We start from the raw sequence: 20,134 nt of genomic DNA, 5'->3' as shown, positions 1-20,134 counted from the left end.
CAATCAGCATGCCTCTCTTCTGTTTTTATAAGAAAGTAACTTCTCAGTTGCCAACAAAACAAGACAGAAAGAGCTAGTTTAACTTGTTCAGCTAACTGTGCCTTCAGGGGATTTATAATTAGAAAAAGGGGAAAGGGGAGGGAAGGGGAGAGGGGGAGGGAAGGAAAGAGAGACATTTTAGTATCATCTATTCTGCTTTTATCACAAAGCATACATTATGTTATTTTCAGACATAGATGCACTAACATTCAAAAATAGCATGAGGCAAAGTATCCTTCTTCACGTAGAAGTGGACACCATTAGGGAGTGGATATTAAAGCCATATGTTTGAAAAACTAAATTTTCAATGTTATGATTCCTCTGACAGTTTTCCTCATCCTCACATCCTCTAGTTGTATTGGGGCTAAACTCAGCATGCCTACCCACCTCTTTAGGGGAGGTGTCATTGGGAGCTAATGGGAGTTGTAGTGCAAATGCATATAGAGGATGGCAGGTTAGGGAAGTCTGGTTTTTGTTAAAAAAAAATAAAATCCAAACCCAGAGCATTCATAAAGACTTCTCAATTAATGGGCATATTTCATTTTCTGTGCTAATTAAGTGTGAAGATAATCCACAAAGGACAACAGAAATGCCACTAGAACCAACACATCCATTCACATGATAATCATAACATTGCTTAAAGAACAAAAGTCCATGTATGAAGGGATGAATGGAGAAAAGCAAAGATAATTTGCAAGAATGGAAAAAAATGTGAAGATATAGGGATGTAAGCTAGTTTTTAATGATGTTGGCTTTTTTTTCTTATTGCAGGTCTTTAATTTATACAGCTTAATATTTCCAACTCCTTTTCTGTACTCTGAATAATGTCTGTTCGTAAAGAATATAGTATGATCGGTTTATATAGATCAGACGTGTCAAACTCAAGGCCCATGGCTCAGATCCGGCCTGCAATGGGACTAGATCTGGCCCATGGGGCCACCCTGGAGTTGGCAAGGGGCCGGCCCCCACCGCCTCAGCCCTGGTCCACCCCAGTCGATCCAGATGCTTCTTCTGGGCATGTACACAGGAGGCGGCGAGCACACAGGAGCAGGCAGTGCACGGCATCAGCTGCAGCTTGTTGACCCTTCAGCCACTGATATGATATGAGCCAGGGCGTCCAATAAGCCACGCTTAGTCATGCCCCACATGCACTACACTTACGTACCTCGGGCCCCACAACTAGGCCTCTCCACCTCGTCCCACCCCACCACCTGCCTTGCCTTGCCTCGCCCCATGGTGGCGGCAGCAGCAGCAGCCCTGTGCAGCAGGAGGCCTACTGCTCCTACACTCTCCTCCAGCCTGGGAAGCCTAGCCAGCCCAAGGAGAGTAAGCACAACAGTAGCAGCCTTGAGGAGGAAGTAGGTGCAACTGGGCACTCCATCAGGGAAGTGGGGCTGGGCTGAACTGGACTGCAAGATCTCAGTGGCCTGGGAGCTTGAGGGCCAGACTGGGCACTTGCGCTTCACTGCCCAGGGCTCTGGGTAGCCCAGGGGACCACTAATCCTAACTGGGTGCCCAGTTCCTCCTCCAGGTGAGTTCACACCCAGCCTCCTCTCTGCTTGGGCTGTGGCATACCATTGGCCCTCCATCCCAGAATCCAGATATCCTTCTCCATGGGGTGGCTTGTGCATCATTGGGTGCCTGGCTGTTCTAGGCTGCAGCTCCACTTCTGGCATTCACCTGCATCTCCGAGGGTGCAATTTTTCTCTAATGTGACAGTGAGCAACCATCCTAGTGAGGTGCCTAAACACCGTCCCAGAGAGACCCCAGCCTTCCAGCTCCCTGGCATGACCATTGTAAGTGCTGCGTTCCCCTCTCTGCCCTGCCACATCGTGGTGGTGTGATCTGGAGCCGGCCCCTGCCGATGCTTGGCTCGTGCCACCCCATGCTTCCATCTCCCCATCTGCTGGTTTGCCTTTCATCCCACAGGCCAGCTCCTGTCCGCCACTTGGTAGATGGGCAGGGAGGGACCATTTCGGCCTCATGTGCAGGGGACAGCAAGCCTCCTCTGGTGGACAAGGTTTTGGCGCTCACCCTGGTCTTGCATTCCTCCGCTGCAGCCATCCAGATCCCCCCTCCCAGCCTTGCCTGCCCCCCCAAGCACCCCTCAATGTGAGCAACATCGAGCTGTCCATGACCACCCAGCCACGTCCACCTGGCCCTTTGAGGGCAACCATAATTCTGATGTGACCCTCAGTGAATTTGAATTTGACACCCCTGATATGGATCATGTAATGTTTTCCTTCAACCAAACATCTATCCATTTCATTCATTGTGTAGTCAGTATAGTGTATGGTAGCTAAAAGAAGCAAACAGTCTTTAGTAGGCTTACTAAGTTGGGAGAGCTTTTTTGAGATACCTCTGGCAATTTCTTAACCATGACAAGAAAACAGATTGCCTACTCATAACCTTAGACTACCTGATTAAGAGGTTGATTGAGTATGAGACAAGCACTCCAAAACATTCAGTCATTTCCTCCAAACTAGAAAATACAGACCATACATTATTTTCATTTCCAGTCCTCTTTTTCACTGCCATGCAGAGACAAATTGCCTAATAAAAAATGCAACTTTAAAATAATATAACAAAACAAGAAAATCAACATACACTAAAGCAGAGGTGTCAAGCTGCCAGCCCACAGGGCAGACGCATCACCAGGAAACCACACCCACCCCATTGCCAGCAATGGTGAAAAAGCTCCGATACATTGCCCAACATCACGTGATGTTGCGAGTTTGACATGTCTGCACTAAAGGGATAAGTAAGAAAGCATTCTATTATACAATTAATGATAGCAGATACAAGCTTGTGAAATGGCAGGAAAAAGATAGTGCCTAGTATCTTTGCTTGTATCTGATGATTGTCCAGATTTTTTTAGCTCACATCCGGTAGCCCTAATACAACTGTGTACAAGAAAATTCAGACAATCTGGAGAGGCGAGTAAGTATAATATTCTCATACAACCACAATTAGCATAAACAAAAAAGGAGGCCTTTTTTAAACACAGTATAGCAAAGCATAAAGAGAGGAAAGTTTATCTCTCCTGATGCAGTCCCAAAGAACCATCTATGTGACGAGTAACCTATGAGTAACTATGGATGAAAAGTTTTCACTGTTACTAAAATAAATATCCATACTAGAACAAATAGCTAATAAAGAGATGATTTTCATGAATTTCCTACTAGAAGATATTAGTCCCGTATTTATTTGGGTTTTTTGGGAACAGCCAGAATTTGGCCTCCCAAGAATTTGGCCTCTCAGCCTTCAGCTTTCCCAAACCCCCTTATTGGCCTCCACGTGAGTTGCAGTGATGAGCATACTCTCCTGGCTCACACAGAAAGGCAGGTAGGAGGTTTGGGAAACGCTATGATAAAGCTTTCACATATATCTTTTAGTATCTTGTTTTTGTAATGATCTCATAGGCACGTGAGAAGTTCTCACTATGTATCTAATTATCTCTATGGAGTTTTTTGTAATGTTGGTATTCAGAAGAGGGAGGTGAATAAAAGTTCAGGGGGCAGTTGCTCAGGAGGTTTTTTGGGGAGACGAGGCTGCCTGGCTGGTTCAGAGCATCTCTATCAATCCGGGTCTGAATTCTTTTCCCTTCAGGGTTTCAGTGAGGATAAGACATATTCATGGAAGAAACAAATGCATAAGTCTACCAAGGGCTATAAAATAGCCATACAGTTCCTGCTGAATCAGAGAGAGAGGATCTGAGGTATATGTTGTTTGCAAATATGAGCAGATTCTCTCTGTGGACTTCCCCATGGCATCTGATTGGCCGGAGAATAGATTGTTTTTAAGTTGTCATTAAAATTACAAAATTAATGGTATACATTAACTTATAAATTACAACTGTGTGTCACAATAATTTCTTTAAAATATGAAGAGAGAATTTTAAGTTGATTTTATTCTACTGATATCAAGAGCTCTATTTAAATTATATGTAAAATAGATAAAAATGAGAATAGCAGCTATGGCAATAAAATGGGGAAGGTGTTTGTAAAAAAATTCCTGTGGTTATATTTGTCATAACACACAGCCCACACTCAAAGTTTGCTAGTTAAATGTTAAAATGTATTTGATGACAGCAAATAGTTGATTTTATTAATCATCAGCATATAACATTAGAACAGCTGTCAATTATATTTTACCCAGAACTAATTAAGAGTTGCTACTAACAACTGTACTTTTGAAAAATATTTTGTTCTTTTAAATGGTGTTTAATTTTATGTAATCCTATTTGAACATAGGAAACATGACATACTAGCAGATAAATAAAATCAAGGTAACAATTAATTCATGTATTCTCAATCTATCAACAACCAAAGTGTGCTGCACTTTTTTTAAAAAAAAGTGGATGAGCTTAATCTACACAATGTGGCTTTAGAAATGAAAAAAGATGGTATTAACTGAATTTGTTGGAAGGGAGAAAGAGGAAAAGATGATGATAATGAATACAATGGCCTTGTTCAGGGTGGAAAAAACCAGAATGAATAACAAACAGTATCTTCTACTAAAGACTTGGCAGTTCTCCCAGACCTTCCTCCTATGGGAGAATGCTGAGCTTCTCTTCATTGTATTTTGTTATAATGTATGTTTTCAGTTCCCCTTCATGGATTACTGCCTTGTCATGGCGAAGGGGCTTGCATAATTCAATGAAGCTATGAGCTATGCTGTGCAGGGCCACCCAAGACGGACAGGTCATAGCAGAGAGTTCTGACAAAATGTGATCCACTGGAGAAGGAAATGGCAACCCAGTCCAGTATCTTTGCCATAAAAACCCCATGGACAGTATCAAAAGGCAAAAAGATATGATGCTGGAAGATGAGCCCCTCAGGTTGGAAGGTGTCCAAAGCAGAAGGTGTGATCTTAAATGGACTCCAGAAGATGGTAGAGGACAGGAAGGCCTGGAGGAATGTTGTCCATGGAGTTGTGATGGGTTGGACATGACTTCGCAAACAACTAACAAGAAAATGTTTTTATTTGGACTTGCACAGTTCTTTTTGCCTGTTTTACAGGATCCCCCCCCCCAATGTTCTAAATTGCTATATTCCCAGATGGCATCAAAAATGTTATAAAATAATCAAACAAAGAAATATTATCTTGAAAGTTTGACATTTTATTTACTTTTAACATTAATTGCATTCTTGGTCTACATTTCTCTCAGCTTTAAAATATGTTTGCCTTTGTCCTGAACAACCATAATAAAGCTCCTCAAAAGACTGTATTGTGAATTACAATTTCCATTCAGCAGATCTGATTTATAGGATATGTTCACAGGTATCATAAACCATGGATAAGTATAAAATATAGAAATACTGTAGGTCGTGTTCCAAGAGAATCAAGCACATAGAGTTTTTTTTCTCTTATGTAGTTGATTCTACTTGTTATCCCTGAATTTGGGATTTCTGTTCAAATTGTGGCTGATGAAACATAGAAGCCATGTACACCCAGTTTTCAAATTGGCTTGGCAAGTCAGGAACCGTAGGTTCTTTTAAAAGACAATGTATAGATAATATAAACTTAAAATGAACATGAACAGATTCTTTTCCCAAGGTATACAGTACATCCTTAGTTTCATGTACAGATCAGCCCACAATCATGTTAAGTCTTTCCATTTAAAAATTCAGCTCAGTTTACTATCCAATCCATTACTAACTAAACTTTTTTCCTAGATCAGTCAAGCTCATTAGGTACAGGCTTTAATGAAGAAATCCAACCAGTATGTGAACAGTCACAGTGTTTCCTGACCTTCACCATCTTTTTCTTCCTGCTGCTGATAAAGGCTGCTGACATTCTGCTGCTGATATCTCTCTGTTGATGAAGCCTGGGAAGGTCACACAGGAAGGTCTTGCATGGCCAGCAGCTGCCTCACAAAGGACCAGGCTGAACCTACCTTGTCAGAAGCAGGAGGAAGAAGATGGTGAAGGTCACCTGGCAGGGCAGCATGCAGGGTGGCAGTGTGCCGGGCAGCCACAAGTGCAGAAATAGGGGGAGATGATGGGGAGTTGAATAAGAGGCAAATATAACAGGGCAGGAGACATGTGAGATCCTTGCCTAATAACAGAGCGCTCTTGGCCTAGCAATCTGAACCAGGACTACTGAAACTGCCATCAGTAAGTGTGTCCTTCATATGATGTTTCACCTCATGCCTGCATCAGTTAGCAATGTAAATTTCAGTCTCAGTTAATGTCATTAAGCCAGAAATACCTGTATCAAATTGTGGGGTATAAGTTAGAAAAAGATGGGTGCCAGGAAAGGAACCCAGTATACTGATTAAATCATTTTTAAATTAGAGAAAGTGAATAGAGACACTTTATAATACAAGCATTTTGTAAACCAACTCATTTTTATAAGATTAAATGCTAAAATTAGTAGGTAGTGTAGGAAGATGGTACCCCCTCCCCCGAGAAGAAAATAGTTTTGGGGATATTTAAAAAAGCAGAATATATTTCCCCAAAGGAATAATAGAAAATCTTAGGCAGAAACCCCCTCCCCCAAGTCTCTCTACCCCAAGCAGAAACCAGTTCTGTAGAAATGCAGATTTGACAATCCTTTCAAAAAGACTGGAGCCAGGAAGCTTGGAGCTGATGGGATTAGAAAGACAAAGACCCCTAAAATCTACATTTTCCCCCACCCAAAATCTAAAGACATGACCTTTAAGACATAATAGGATTAACCCACCACCACTAGAATACCAAAAGAGCACACTGAACCTCAGGTCAAAGTTCATGGCACAGGAACAGGAACACAAACACAAAATCCCAAGAAGGTATAAAAACCCACCACTCCCAGCTCCATGTGGTCAGCTGCTCCAGAACCACATTTCTGCCTGGTTCTGCAACTCAATAAACTGGAACCTTCCTTCTAAGCAGCCTCCATCCTTATTTCCAGGGTCTTAGCCTCCATTTTTGTTTACTCCTAGCTTGGACTGGACCCTGATGAAGATTTTTCTTTCAACAATTTGGTGACCCAAATGGCACTTCAAGGTAACCTCACCAATGGACTGGAACTGGGTGAGCCCCCATCTTGCCAGTAGCAGACCCCTTGTGTCTGTGGATTCATTTCCCATACACTGCCCATTTGGAGCAAGGGTAGTAAAGGGAATTTTGAGTTTGAGCTCAAAGGCTGCTTGGAAAGAAGATGAGTACCTCTAAATTTTAATAAAAGCCCAGGAGGCAAAAGAACATGTGTGTGTAGGTGGAATCTCTCTCTGCCACAGCTGGATCCTGCTCCCTCTGTACTTTTTCCTAAACACAGAAAGATCTGTTCAACCAACAGACCCTGGAAAGCATTGGGGTTTGGCCAGAGGGCAGGACCTTTTGAGAAAGAGAAGAGAAAGTACATGGGAAGTGAGTGCAAAGGAAAGAAAGGGTTTCACTCCTGAGCAAACTAGCTAAGAATCACTGTGCAGAGCCCTATTCTGGAAAGGAGGTATCCATACTCTGAATTAATCTCGGCAGACAGAGATGGGGGGGGTGGCCTGCCTGGTGTTTAAAGCTGCCTTGGCTGGTTACTTGGCCTCAGCAGGCCCCAACGAGGCAGCATTCACTCATCGAGGCAGCATTCACTCACTGAGGCAGCATTCACTCACCGACAGCATTCACTCACCGACTGCCCAGCCTCATGGCAGCAGTGAGGGGTGGGCATGCATCACATTGTGAAAAATGGTCTTAAGTCACTTTTTTAAGTGCCGTTGCCACTTCAGTCACTAAGTGAATTGTTGTAAGGTGAGGACTACTGTACTTTATCACTTTTTTCCTTTGGGGGGGTCATCAAGTTTTTGACACCTTGCTAGGTGACTGGAAAAGCCCTATTAGAGTACCCGGATTGCAGCTGCTTTCTTGCAGGTATGTGGAGTGGCGTGGGACCCACAGGTTTTGCAAACTTAAGTGAGGAAGTTGGTTACAGCTTATTAGGAAAGATAAGATAGATAACCAACAATGCTTTATTGACCATCTTCATCCATATTTTATATCAGTTGCATCAGTTGCATCTGCTAATACAGGCATTCTGCTTCAGATTTCCCTGTTATTTTCAGTATCTGGTAAAATGAACAACCTGTAAAATCCAAGACACTGTGCTTTCATTGTTTAATTCCCCCCCCCCCAGATTGTTGATTCAGAGAATATCCATTTCTTTAGTGTTAACTAATAGTGTTAGTTATTTAGGGATAGATTTGTATTAGTTGCTTCATTTTTTAAAAATTTTGTGTTTTTGTAGACTCCAAGTCTTGTACACTCACCCAAAAATGACTACAGCAAAAAAAAATCAAAAACAGATAGTGGAAGATTATTCCAAGAGGCCTGGACACAGTCATTTGGAGTGATTGAACGCAGTGGGAAAGCGTTATGTGTTCTATGCAACAAAAGTGTTGTGTGTCACACATCAAGAGTCAGACAGCACTTTGAAACCAACCACAAAAATGTTGGTCAATTTGGTGATACTGAAAGAAAAGAGTTTCTTGAAGGGAAATTGAGGAACTATCATTCCCAGCATCTTAGTTTTTCCAACTATCTTTCCTGAACGAATCATCTGATAGCTGCTGCTTTCCAAATTTCACAGTGCATAGCAGAACATGGTAAGCCCCTCTCTGATGGGGATATTATCAAAATGGCCATGTTGTCTGGGAGTGATTCTCTTTTTTATGATTTCCCAAACAAGGATAAAATTATTCAATACATCTCTGAGATACCACTTAGCAGAAATACTGTGAAAGACAGAGTGCAGTGCATGGCAAGTGATGTTAGTCAGCAGTTCACCACTGACTTACAAAAGGCAGCCTGTTACTCCATGTGCTTGGCCGAAAGCACAGATATAAATAATCATGCAAGACTAGCAGTAATTTTGCATTATGCTGTTGGTGACATCATGAGAGAAGAGCTGGTGAAACTGGTGTCTTTGCCTGAAAGAACACAAGGTGTAGATATCTACAATGCTGTGAAGGAAGCTTTTTAGTCACAAGACATAAGACCAGAAAAGGTGGTTTCAGTTACAAGTGATAGAGCACCTTCTATGGTGGGGGCAACATCTGGTTTCATACAGTTGTTTGTTAAAGAAACAAAACATCAAGTTCCATTGTATCATACATCAGGAAGCTCTTTGTGCCAGGGAAAGCAACCAAAATTTTTTGATGATGTCCTCAAAATTCACAAAAATAGTGAATTACATCACGGCTTGTGCTCTGAATTGTTGACAGTTTCAAGTACTTCTTGAAGAGGTTCAGGCACAGTATAATTATTTATTTATGTATAATAATGTCCAGTGGTTGAGCAGAGGACGAGTCCTGAAAAGGTTTGTAGCCTGCTTGGATGAAATTAGGCTGTTTATGAACGAAAAAGGGCAAGAATACCCACAGCTCACTGATATGGTCTGGCTTACCAACCTCATGTTTTTTACAGACTTTACACAACACTTCAATGTACTGAACAAACAATTACAAGGTGTAGGGAAAACAGCAGAAAGGGTGTTTTGTGAGAAAACTGCAGGTTTTTGAAAGAGACCTTGAAAGTGGGCAGCTGAAATATTTTCAAAATCTAAAACTTTATTTAGAAAATTCTACATTTGCAGACAATCCTACAACCATCAGGAAATCTACAATGAATTTTCTAGTACTGTTGCAGCTGCAAAGGTAATTTTTAGTAACAGATTTTTACAGTTCCATAAGATGGAGACAACCCTGTGTTTTATTACTTCTCCAGATAAAGCCAAATTTGAAGAACTTGATCTTTCCTGCTTACAGTGGTTAGATTTAGGAAATCTGTTAAAAGGATCCACTATTAAACATGGCCCACAAATTTTAGAATTTCTGGGAACGGTGTGGCAGCCAAAACAAGTAGCAGTCATACATGTGAAGGGACATGCTAAGGAAGACACCCTTTATGCGAAAGGTAACCAGGCTGCAGATAGGGCTGCTAAGGAAGCTACCCTATGACACACAGAATTAACAGCCTCCCTAATCCCTTTCCCTCCCCAAGTACCTTTCCTGTTAAAAGCATTTTGAAAATCTATCCCCTTCTGAGGAGAGAGGGAAGGAAACTCCATTATCCCACCCTCTAAAATGGCGGCTCCTGCTTATTCAGGGCAAACAAAGCTTTGAAAAGATTAACTTATCACAATTGGATATCTGTCTTCTGTTTGGAATTTGGGGACCCAAAAAGTTCCTATTCTCACTGGAATCTGCTATTTTGCTTTATTTGCAAAAAGAACTTAAACTAGATAAGAATCTAGCCCAGGATCTGAAATAGACTCTAAATACTATCAGGAACATCTTGTGGTGAAGCTCAGTACAGCAGTTTTATTAACTCTGACAAAGAGACTTGTTCACTGCCCAGATCTGACCTTAGTATTATCTATGAGAGACTTAATTTTGAGAGAGCAGCTGGGTAATGCAATTGGTAGGAACGGTAGAGGTGAACACTAACTGACTCTTGTTTAATAAATAGCCTTCACTAGAAAGACCGTCTCTAACTATGTCAGAAATGGAGGAGGATCAACAAAAGATCTCGGATATGCTAAGACTTATATTTGAAATCATCTTGGCAAAACTCAAAACTAATTTGAAAGACAAAGATGTCAGCTTACCTCCAGAAAGCAAAATCCTGATTGCAGCTAGAAAACGATTAACTCAAAAAAAAAAAAAAACTAGTGGAACAAGTGGATACCAAGACAGAGGGCTTTACATAACACCAAGCACAGTCTACTGAAAATCCAGACAAAAAAACAATAATTCCAAAACTGGAAATGACCTTCTATGCAAACCAGAAGAAATTTGAGGGAAAAAAGGACCAGATTGAATTGAAGACAACTATATCAGAACAAACACGGGGATCTAGGATATCAGGGCAACAGCCTAATGATTATAAATGGGCCAGATTTTTCAGAAAATTGGCAATGAGATGGTCTCCCTTAATTCAAATAATATATAGAAGAATGAAGGGAGATCTATCTGATGATTTAAAAATATTGGTATGGAAGCCTGGTTGGCAAAAGAAGAAAGCTAGAATTAGGTTGAAAAACTGGGGCCTTTTGATTCATTAGAGAGGACCCTAAATTGTCAGCTAGTGGGCTAAAGGGAGATTTTGAGACAAAGGGAAATTTGATTACTAGATTTAAAATAGTTGGAAGATAGCAAAAAAATAAGGGATTAATCTGATTAATATTGAAGATTTAGGTGTACAAGGGAAATGTAAACTATTAGAAAATAGGTTTGAATTATTGACTAGCCCAGAGAATATAGATGATGGATTTGAGCTAATAAAGGACACTTTGTTATCAAGTTGGTGATGTATTAGGGTGGGAAGTAGAAAATGTTTATGGAACAGAATAAGAATACAGTTAAATAAATAATATGTGTATTTTAGATATAATTTGCATGAAAAGAGATGAAGGAAATTTGGGTTACCTGAAAGTTAAATACTACAGATATTAAAGATCATACTGGAAATATGTAATTAAAAATTAAAATTAGATAAAATTTAATAACAGGACATTGATTGTTCATCAAGATTTATTAAGATATATATAAGCAAAAATGGTAGAGGACAGGAAGGCCTGGAGGAACATTGTCCATAGGGTCGCGATAGGTCGGACACGACTTCGCAACTAACAACAACAACAAAGCAAAAATGTATTTATAAATGTGATACTGAAGTTTATACTCAGTTTTGATACAATTAGAAATTTGTTAACTTAAATATGAAATAGCAAATGTTAAGGGAAACAGAGAAGAAATATTTGATGTTATAACCTGAGATACCTACCAAAGATTGTATTACTGAACTATTGTTCAACCCAATTACCACATTGCCTTCTAAATACTTATATGTAAAACTGGAAAATCAATAAAATATCTTTTTTTTTAAAAGGAGGTACAGAAAATAATTAGGGTTTAAAAGAGGTGGATCTCACTCAGTCTCTTCCGCACTGCTTTAAGAGTTGCCTGGTGGAAAATGTGACTTCGGCTGTTCACAGCCTAGGGACGAGCCATAATGGCTGGTCTTTTTTTGGAGGGATCGCCAGGTCTAACGAGAGAGTTGCTGCTCTCTCGTGATCCAGCGAACGCCCCTCCTTGCTGGTCGCCTTTTGGGGCTACTTTTGGCCCTTTTCAGGGCCCCCCCAGTGATGTGAAACTGGACGAGGGGAGAGAGAGCAAGTCTCCCAGATGTCCATGGCGGCTGCGCGGCAAACTGGAAGACGCGCCCATGATTTCTGAAGGCAAGCTATTCCACTGGTTAATTGTCCTCACTGTTAGGAAGTTTCTCCTTAATTCCAGGTTGCTTCTATCTTTGATTAGTTTTCAACCATTGTTTCTCGTGCTTCCCTCTGGTGCTTTGGTAAACAACCTGGCCCCCTCTTCCTTGTGGCAGCCCTGGTGGTGATGTTGTCTATTCCACCTTTTCCTTATTGAACAACATATTGGAAAACATCCTGCATATACTAAAATAATACAAAAATGCCAAGTTCTAATCTTACTAATTTCTCTGTTTTTGTGCAGCTACCAGAGGAACGGCCTACCTTTCATCATCTGCTTTCACTCCTGGAGCACACAGTAAAATGTCAAACCTGGAAATTGAATTCATCTTAAATGGTGCTTCCATTCTTCTCTTTTTGTTCTCAAGAAGTCTTATTCTAGGGCCATCTCTTGAAAAATTGTTATTAAATGGGGGATTTAAGCAGTAAATTAATTAAAATATTGCTCAAAACCAATGCAGCAATGCATGAACATTGAAATGTTTTGGGTTTTTTTTGCTTTCTGAAACTAATATATTTAAAGTTGGTATGTTTTTGTCTTGCTTTCAGATTAAGCGTGAATACTGGCACTGAAGGAGATAGGAGAGTCTCCATTGGACAGCAGAAAACAGTGAAGAAAGTTGGTGTCAAACTACTATGAATATCACACCTATATTACAGTTTTGAAGTCATCTTTGAAATTGTTGGGTTATGAATTTTCTGTAATCCTCATTAGTGCAACATCCATTTTAGATCAACTGAACTCACAATAATGTGCAAATTTTTGTATTCTCAAACACTAAGGAAAAATTGCAACATGGATTTTTACCTGAGTTTGTTTAACACATTTGCTCACATGCAAATTATGAAATTTCTTTTAGTTATCACTTTATTTTTTTTGAAAGTTTGTTCTTCTTTTTTGTTGCAGTGCAATCTGGAAGTTTTTAGAAATGGGGTGGGGCAGATATGTTATACCACCTATGTTAATAAAGTATTTTGTTGTACTCCTTTTAGTTATGTCCTCAGCAAAGAATATATAACAAAACAGAAATCGTTTACTGTAATTGAGAAAAAAAATAACTACCCAAACAGGATTCCAATGTTTGGTGTTGATGTCAGATTTTTTTTTAAACATCACTTAAAATTTACATACACATGTTGGTATCTGAATAGGAAAAAGAACCATCTTTTTATCATCAGCTTTTTGTATGGATGCAACATTGAAGAAAATTGAAAGTAAGAACTTATAGTAGACACGTGCAAGCCTGGTAGAGATTGAACAATTGTTATTTAGAGAAAATCTCCAAAAAGTTCTAGACAGCACTGGGATGAAGCTGTGGGTATGAGCAATGGGAAGAACAAAGTGGAATTTAACAGGGAGACACGTGACATTTGGCAAATGGTTAGGAAAAATGCAAGGCACAAACATAGGTTGGGAAAGATATGCCCTTGACAAAAAAATGTGTGAAAATGCTCTGGCCCAATTGAGCATTAGCCAGCAATGTGAAGCAGGTGTTAAAAAGGCAAATTCTTTTTTGAGATATATTAGTTGGAGCATAGGAAAAGTTGTTTCACAATACTTGGCCTTGGTCAGACCCAACTTGGAATATGTGTCCATCTCTGGGCAGTAGAATTCAAAAAAGTTAAGTGATAAATTGAAATGAGTTCAGAGAACAGATGTGTAAGGACCCACCTCAGCTAACCACCCAAGAAAGCAGAACTCTTGCAACTGGCATTGTCTCAAAAGGAACTTTTATTAGGGGTTAGTGACAGTAGGGAAGTCAAGGCAAGATCTGGGGAAAATCCCTCTCAAACGGTATAGTTAAACTAGCAACCTTCCTCCTCCCACTAAAGTCAGTGTCCATTTGAAATCCAGCCAATCCACAAGTGGTATGATGTTTGGGTAACTGGCACAGTTGGCGTGCATCTCAAGGTCTTCTCTAGTTTTGTTTCTCCGTAACCATCTCCCTGATAAAGGAGACACATTCTTTTCTCAAGTGGATAGAGGCAGGAGAGGAAAAGTAGAAAGTGAAAGTTATCCCAAGCAAAAGCAAATCACCCCCTCCCAGCAGAATGGCAGGCCCCAAACAAAAGCCCATATGCAGGGAAACCAATAAGGATTTGGGGACCTGACATACTATCCACCTAGAAAACAGAAAAGGGGGAATAGAAACAATACAGACATATCAATTAGGTTTATCAGGATATTTAGCATGGAACCATTTGAGAAGTCTAGGTGCTCTAACAAGTCTCTTGTATACCCACTCATTTTGGGTAGAAGGGAGATTCTTCCAAGCTACTAGGTACTGTGTTACCCCATGATGTGTTCAAAATATCTTTAATTTCAAAGTGTTGTTCACCCTCAACCATGATAGGTAGGCACCTGAGCTGTAGGAAGCCTAAGGTCAGAAGTAACCTCTGGTTTGAGTAAGCTGCAGTGGAAAAAGGTGGAATTTCCATAGGTTCTTTGGCAAGTCCAATTCAACCATCACAGGGTTGATGATGCATTTGACAGGAAAGGTCCTACAAATTTAGGGCCTAACTTCTTTGAAGGTTGTAAAGATTGCAAATATTTAATGGAGAGGTTGTCACCAACTTTATATGGTTTTTGTTCCACCCTCCATTTATCAGCTTGAGTCTTATAGGCTGATCTGGCTTCATCCAGAGCTTTCCTGACTACTGGCCAGGTATTCTGTAACTGTTTAATCCATTCCTGCAAGGAAGGGATTTCAGGTTCTATGGTAGGGAATTCAGGCATGGCCACGAATGTTTGGCCATTAGCCACTTGAAATGAAGTGAAACCTGTACTGGAGTGTACATCATTATTATAAGCAACTTCAGCAAATGGTAATAGGTTGGACGAATTATCTCAGATATTGTTCTAGAACTGAGTTCAGTTTCTCTATGCCCCCATTCGAGGATGATGGGAAGATGAACACTTGACTAGAACCCATCAAGTCCAGAAAAGCTTTCCAGAACTTAGTAGTGAATTGAAACCCTCTGAGATTATTCATTGTGGGCCCCCATGGAATTGATAAATGTTTTGCACAAAGAGTTTAGCTAAAGTCTTTGCAGTTGGGATCTTGGGGCATGGAATGAAATGAAGTTGTCTAGAGAACAAATCTGTTATGACCCAAATTAGTGTTTCCAGCACTTTCAGGCAGTTCCACAATAAAATCCGTAGAGTTCTAGGGGCGCTGTTATGGGGTCAATTGGCCCATTCATCAATGGGTCATTTTCATAGTCGCATTCTGTCCCTTCTGGGTCATTGTAGCATGGAATCGGAGATCGACCCTCTCATTTGTGGCCACAGGGGAGCTCTACGACTTCTTCGAATCTCATAGCAGTCTTCCTGGAATGTGGTGAGGCTCTTGGAGGTCTTCCAGCCAGTAGATGATCCCCTATCTTTGCAGGTGTCTTGCTGCGGCAATCCACATTTCGATGTCTTTCTTTACCACATTAGAAGCAGGCAGTGGTGAGAGGCAAGGCAGGCAAAACTAAAGCGGTCTCCCCTCGTTTCTCTGACTGTGGTTTGAAGATTGGTCTCACCAGGTGGTGTAGGTGCTTGCATTGATCGATCTCTACTTCCTCAACTAGCAGGCACCAATTATACAGCCATCCCTGGGCTCCATGATCTACACAAGCATTATACAACTCTTTGTTGAGCCCATCTTGGAAACAGCTTACCAGGATGTCTTCTGGCCAGTAAAGACAGTGGCCAACTCTCTGAACTCTTCAGTATACTCAGCCACTGGTCTTCTTCCTTACTTCACTGTCTTTATGCGCTCCCGGGCTTTCTTGTCTGCCAGCCAGTCTTCAAAGTTTCTGCAGAGAGCGGCCATAAAGTGGTTGACATTTCTCAATTCGGGTGTGTTGCAGTTGTACAGGGTCACCATCCAGACAGCTGCTCCACCTTCCAAAGCTAGGGTAACTATCTGGACCTTTTTTACATCGGTAGGCAGTGTTCTCCCATAAATTTGCATGTAGGTGAACACTTGTGCCAGGAAATAACCCAATTGTTTCGGTTCTCCATCAAACTTCACTCCAATTGGATTTCATCTCAGCTGGGTTAGGTGATCTGCCTCTGGTTCCTTGAGATAGACGGCCTCACTGTGGTGTTGCTTCCTGGGCTCTAGATGCTGTCTCTTGGACCTCCGATTCCTCTTCCTCTGATTCACCCTTGAACTCTTCCTCCGATTCGGGGCATTCTTTCAGCTTCACTTTTAATTCGTCAAGGTTTTTTTTCACGTACTCCATCACAACTTTCATCGTTTCTGATTTCAATTCTTCTTTTTCTCTATCTTTATCAGGAGGGGCAGGTTCTGGATTTTTCTTCTTTGCCTTTTTCTTCCCTCCACCTCAAGTAAGGGTGACTTTCGGGGCTTTTTCTTCCCATCCTTTTTTTTTCTGATCCCAAGTGACCATCTGGCTTGATCTTCAACAGAAGGCCCGCTTCTTCCAGATCCCTGGAAAGGCTTTCATCAGGTTTTCAACAGAGATCTTCGGCCCATTTCTCTTCCTGGAACTCTTCCATGTGGAAATCAGTTGCGACTCCCCCAGCAGGGTAGCAGCTGCTCTGGGTTGAGTACTACACAGATCTCACCTTAGGTAAGGACTCACCTCAGCTAAGAGCAGAACTCTTGAAACAGGCATTGTCTCAAAAGGAATTTTTATTAGGGGTTAGTGACAGTAGGAAAGTCAAGGTGAGATATGGGGAAAATCCCGCTTAAATGATATAGTTAAACTAGCAATCTTCCTCCTCCCACCAAAATCATAGTGTCCATTTGAAATCCAGCCAATCCACAGGTGCTATGATGTTTGGGTAACTGGCACAATTGGCATACATCTCAAGGTCTTCTCCAGTTTCATTTCTCCATAACTGTCTCCCTGATAAGGGAGACACATTCTTTTCTCAAGTGGATAGAAGCAAGAGAGGAAAAGTAGAAAGTGAGTTATCCCAAGCCAAAGCAAATTCCCCTATCCCAGCAGAATGGCAGGCCTCAAACAAAAGCACATATGCAGGGAAAACAATAAGAATGTGGGGACCTGACATGATGCCAAGATGCTGAAGGGTCTGGAGAACAAGTTCTATGAGCAATGGTTGAAGGATCTGGGTATGTTTAGCTAAAGAAGAGATGACTGAGGGGATATATGACAGCAGTTTTCAAATATTGAAAAATTGTCACATAAAAGATCATGTCCCAGAGAGCACCAGTGGATTAAACTACATGGAATTAAGTTCAGACTATATGTGAGGATGAATTTCCTGATAGCATCTACATTCAGCCAATGAAACAGACTGCAACATGAAGTGGTGAGTCCTCCTTCGCAGAAGACCTCCAGCTGAGACATCCCTTTCTGAGATCCCTTCCATTAATGAGAAGCTAGAAGGATTCACCACCACCACCATCACATGTAGTTTTGTAAATGGCATCCATATATTATGACCAATGAGGCAAAGAGCAACTTTGTATGGAGGCATGTGATTATAATTGAATGGAATTTAATTGGAAATTGAATTGGCATGTTAAATGTAATTGGCAGGGATTCAGCAAGCCTGAAAGGTTTTCAATCAGTGTGTGCTACCTGCTGTAACATATGTCAGTGAAATATGGACACTAACCTCACAATCAATACAATAAGAGTGGCACAGAGCCATGGAAAGATACATGGTCAGCATTACAAGATAAGATAGAAAGACCTGCACATGGATTAGACAACAAACAAAAGTATATGATATCATCAAGAGAGTAAAAGAATTGAAATGGAAATGGGCTGGTCACATAGCAAGGAGAAATGATGGCAGGTGGACCAAGGCAGTCATAGAATGGATCCCACTTGATAAAAAGTGTCCACGAAAGAGACCTAAAACAAGATGGACTGATGACATCAGCAAGTATTGCAGGCCCAGTTGGCAAAAGAAAGGTCAGGACCATATAAGTTGGAAACATTTGGAAGAGGCCTTCAACCTGCAGTGGAAAGACAATGGCTAAAATGATGATTAGAATCAGACAAAAGTCATAGGAAGTATATTCTTGGAAAAAAAAACCTTATTAAGTACTTTCAGCCAGAAATGGCAACCCATAACTGCTTGCTTAATTAAAAAAAAAGTGGTGGGAGAGAAGATTAGCTGAGTTACATGAATTCATCCGTGCTCCACAAATCCATTTCTGGTTTACTGAGCCTTTAATATAGCATTATCTATATTAAAATGTCCCTTTGTATGTTAGTGTGTTGGCCACAAACATGCAAAGATACCTCGGGCAAGTCCATTTACTTGGTTGGCTTTTAGAAAGTTGTTGTGGCAGCTTCATCAGGTTGAAATGTTGAATTGCTTTGTCCACATTCTTCATGAATGGCAGCAGTTTCAATGGCATCAGTTTTTGCTGCCTGTTTTTTCCTGCACATAAAAATAATACATTGACTAGTATTTAATTATTTAAAAAAAACTATCAGCATGTGTACAGAAAACAAAGTGTTTTTCTAGTAAAATTCTGCTTAATATCAGTCTTGAGAAACAATTGCGACATGGTAGGTATTGGTTAAAGGTACCAGCGAGATACATGAACTGAAAAAGGAGGTAGCTGCGGAATTTTGGGAGTTGAAGTCCACCTATCTTAAAATTCACAAAATTGTACAAAATGAACCTTGATTTAAGACGACAGCATCCATAAATAGCACTTACTTTCTTCGATCTTTCTGTCCAATAATGATCAAGGTAATGATTCCAATCACTACAAGACCAATCACAACTCCAAATACTACAAGCCACACAGTTATGGGTGATTCATAAGGTGGTGCCAATGTTGGTAAGAGGCCAACAAATTCCAAAGTTTGATCAGTCAGTTTGAAAGCTTCATTGATACGTTCCCGAGATAGACTGTAAATGGAGTGAGAAATTTTCTTTAAAACATTTCCAGGCATTCTACTAAAGTGTTTATTGCAATTGTAAAGTGACCCTGCTGTGATAAACGTTACAAGTATTAGGTGCTTGCCTTTCCTTCCTTCCTTCCTTCCTTCCTTCCTTCCTTCCTTCCTTCCTTCCTTCCTTCCTTCCTTCCTTCCTTCCTTCCTTCCTTCCTTCCTTCTCAGAATTTCCGCTATTTAGTTTGGACTTTTTCATTTTATCAATAAATAATGGAGGCCCCATTGACAATTCTCATCTTTCCTGACCTTGTAGTATATTTAAATGTAATATATTTTAGACTTGTAAACTACTCTAAAGTAGTAAAAGACATATTCTTATTTTATTTGCCTTATAATTCAGTTTTTATTTTTCAGTCTTATTCATTATAATTTATTTACCTAACTGTATACGTGATTGCAGTCTGACAGTTCAATACATTGTGAACATACTTTGATCTATTTACTTGAATTTGGAGGTGGGTGTTGATATATAGTAGGTATATTGTTACCAAATTTCAATATTTAATGAATTACAAGAAGAAAATTGTTAGATCTGATCTTAGTATTAAAATTTAATGTCATTAGATTGAATTGTTCTAAGATCACAATAAAGATTTAAGATGATAATTATTATATACATGATTCAACACTAGAAGTGGGCTATTTATGTTGACTTTCTCATTCTTATTTCATTCTGAAAAAAATCATGTTTTGTATGTTGTATATGAACTGATTATCCATACTCCAATGATGTCGCTCAACATTAACATCAATATTACATGCTTTTCTCATGTCTGAACTTGATTATACACACGAAGCAAGGTAATATAATGTTGCTTGTATGCCATTTTTTTCAAATTACTCATACAATCTTTACTGAATTTTCCTGTATTAAAAAAGTTGTTTTTGATGACTTCATGAAAACATCCATGAGTTTCTTCAAAAACAACACAGA

The 20,134-nt window shown here is 40.2% G+C and overlaps 1 protein-coding gene across 1 annotated transcript in view; it reads right to left on the bottom strand.

The window, feature by feature from the left end:
• Positions 1 to 18,561: 18,561 nt before the first annotated feature.
• Positions 18,562 to 20,134, bottom strand: part of ACE2 (angiotensin converting enzyme 2) — a gene marked incomplete at both ends in the record, with an annotated part of 42,663 nt that continues 41,090 nt past the window's right edge. The window contains 2 exons of the mRNA XM_081326375.1: positions 18,562 to 18,673; positions 18,959 to 19,153. Coding sequence (XP_081182501.1) covers positions 18,562 to 18,673; positions 18,959 to 19,153 — 307 coding nt within the window. The remainder of the gene's footprint in view (positions 18,674 to 18,958; positions 19,154 to 20,134) is intronic.

Source organism: Vipera berus (genome assembly GCF_964194415.1).
Source record: "Vipera berus genome assembly, chromosome: 4".
NCBI lineage: Eukaryota > Metazoa > Chordata > Lepidosauria > Squamata > Viperidae > Vipera > Vipera berus.
Note: the sequence above shows the minus strand (reverse complement) of the source record. Positions and strands in the feature narration are given on the sequence as shown.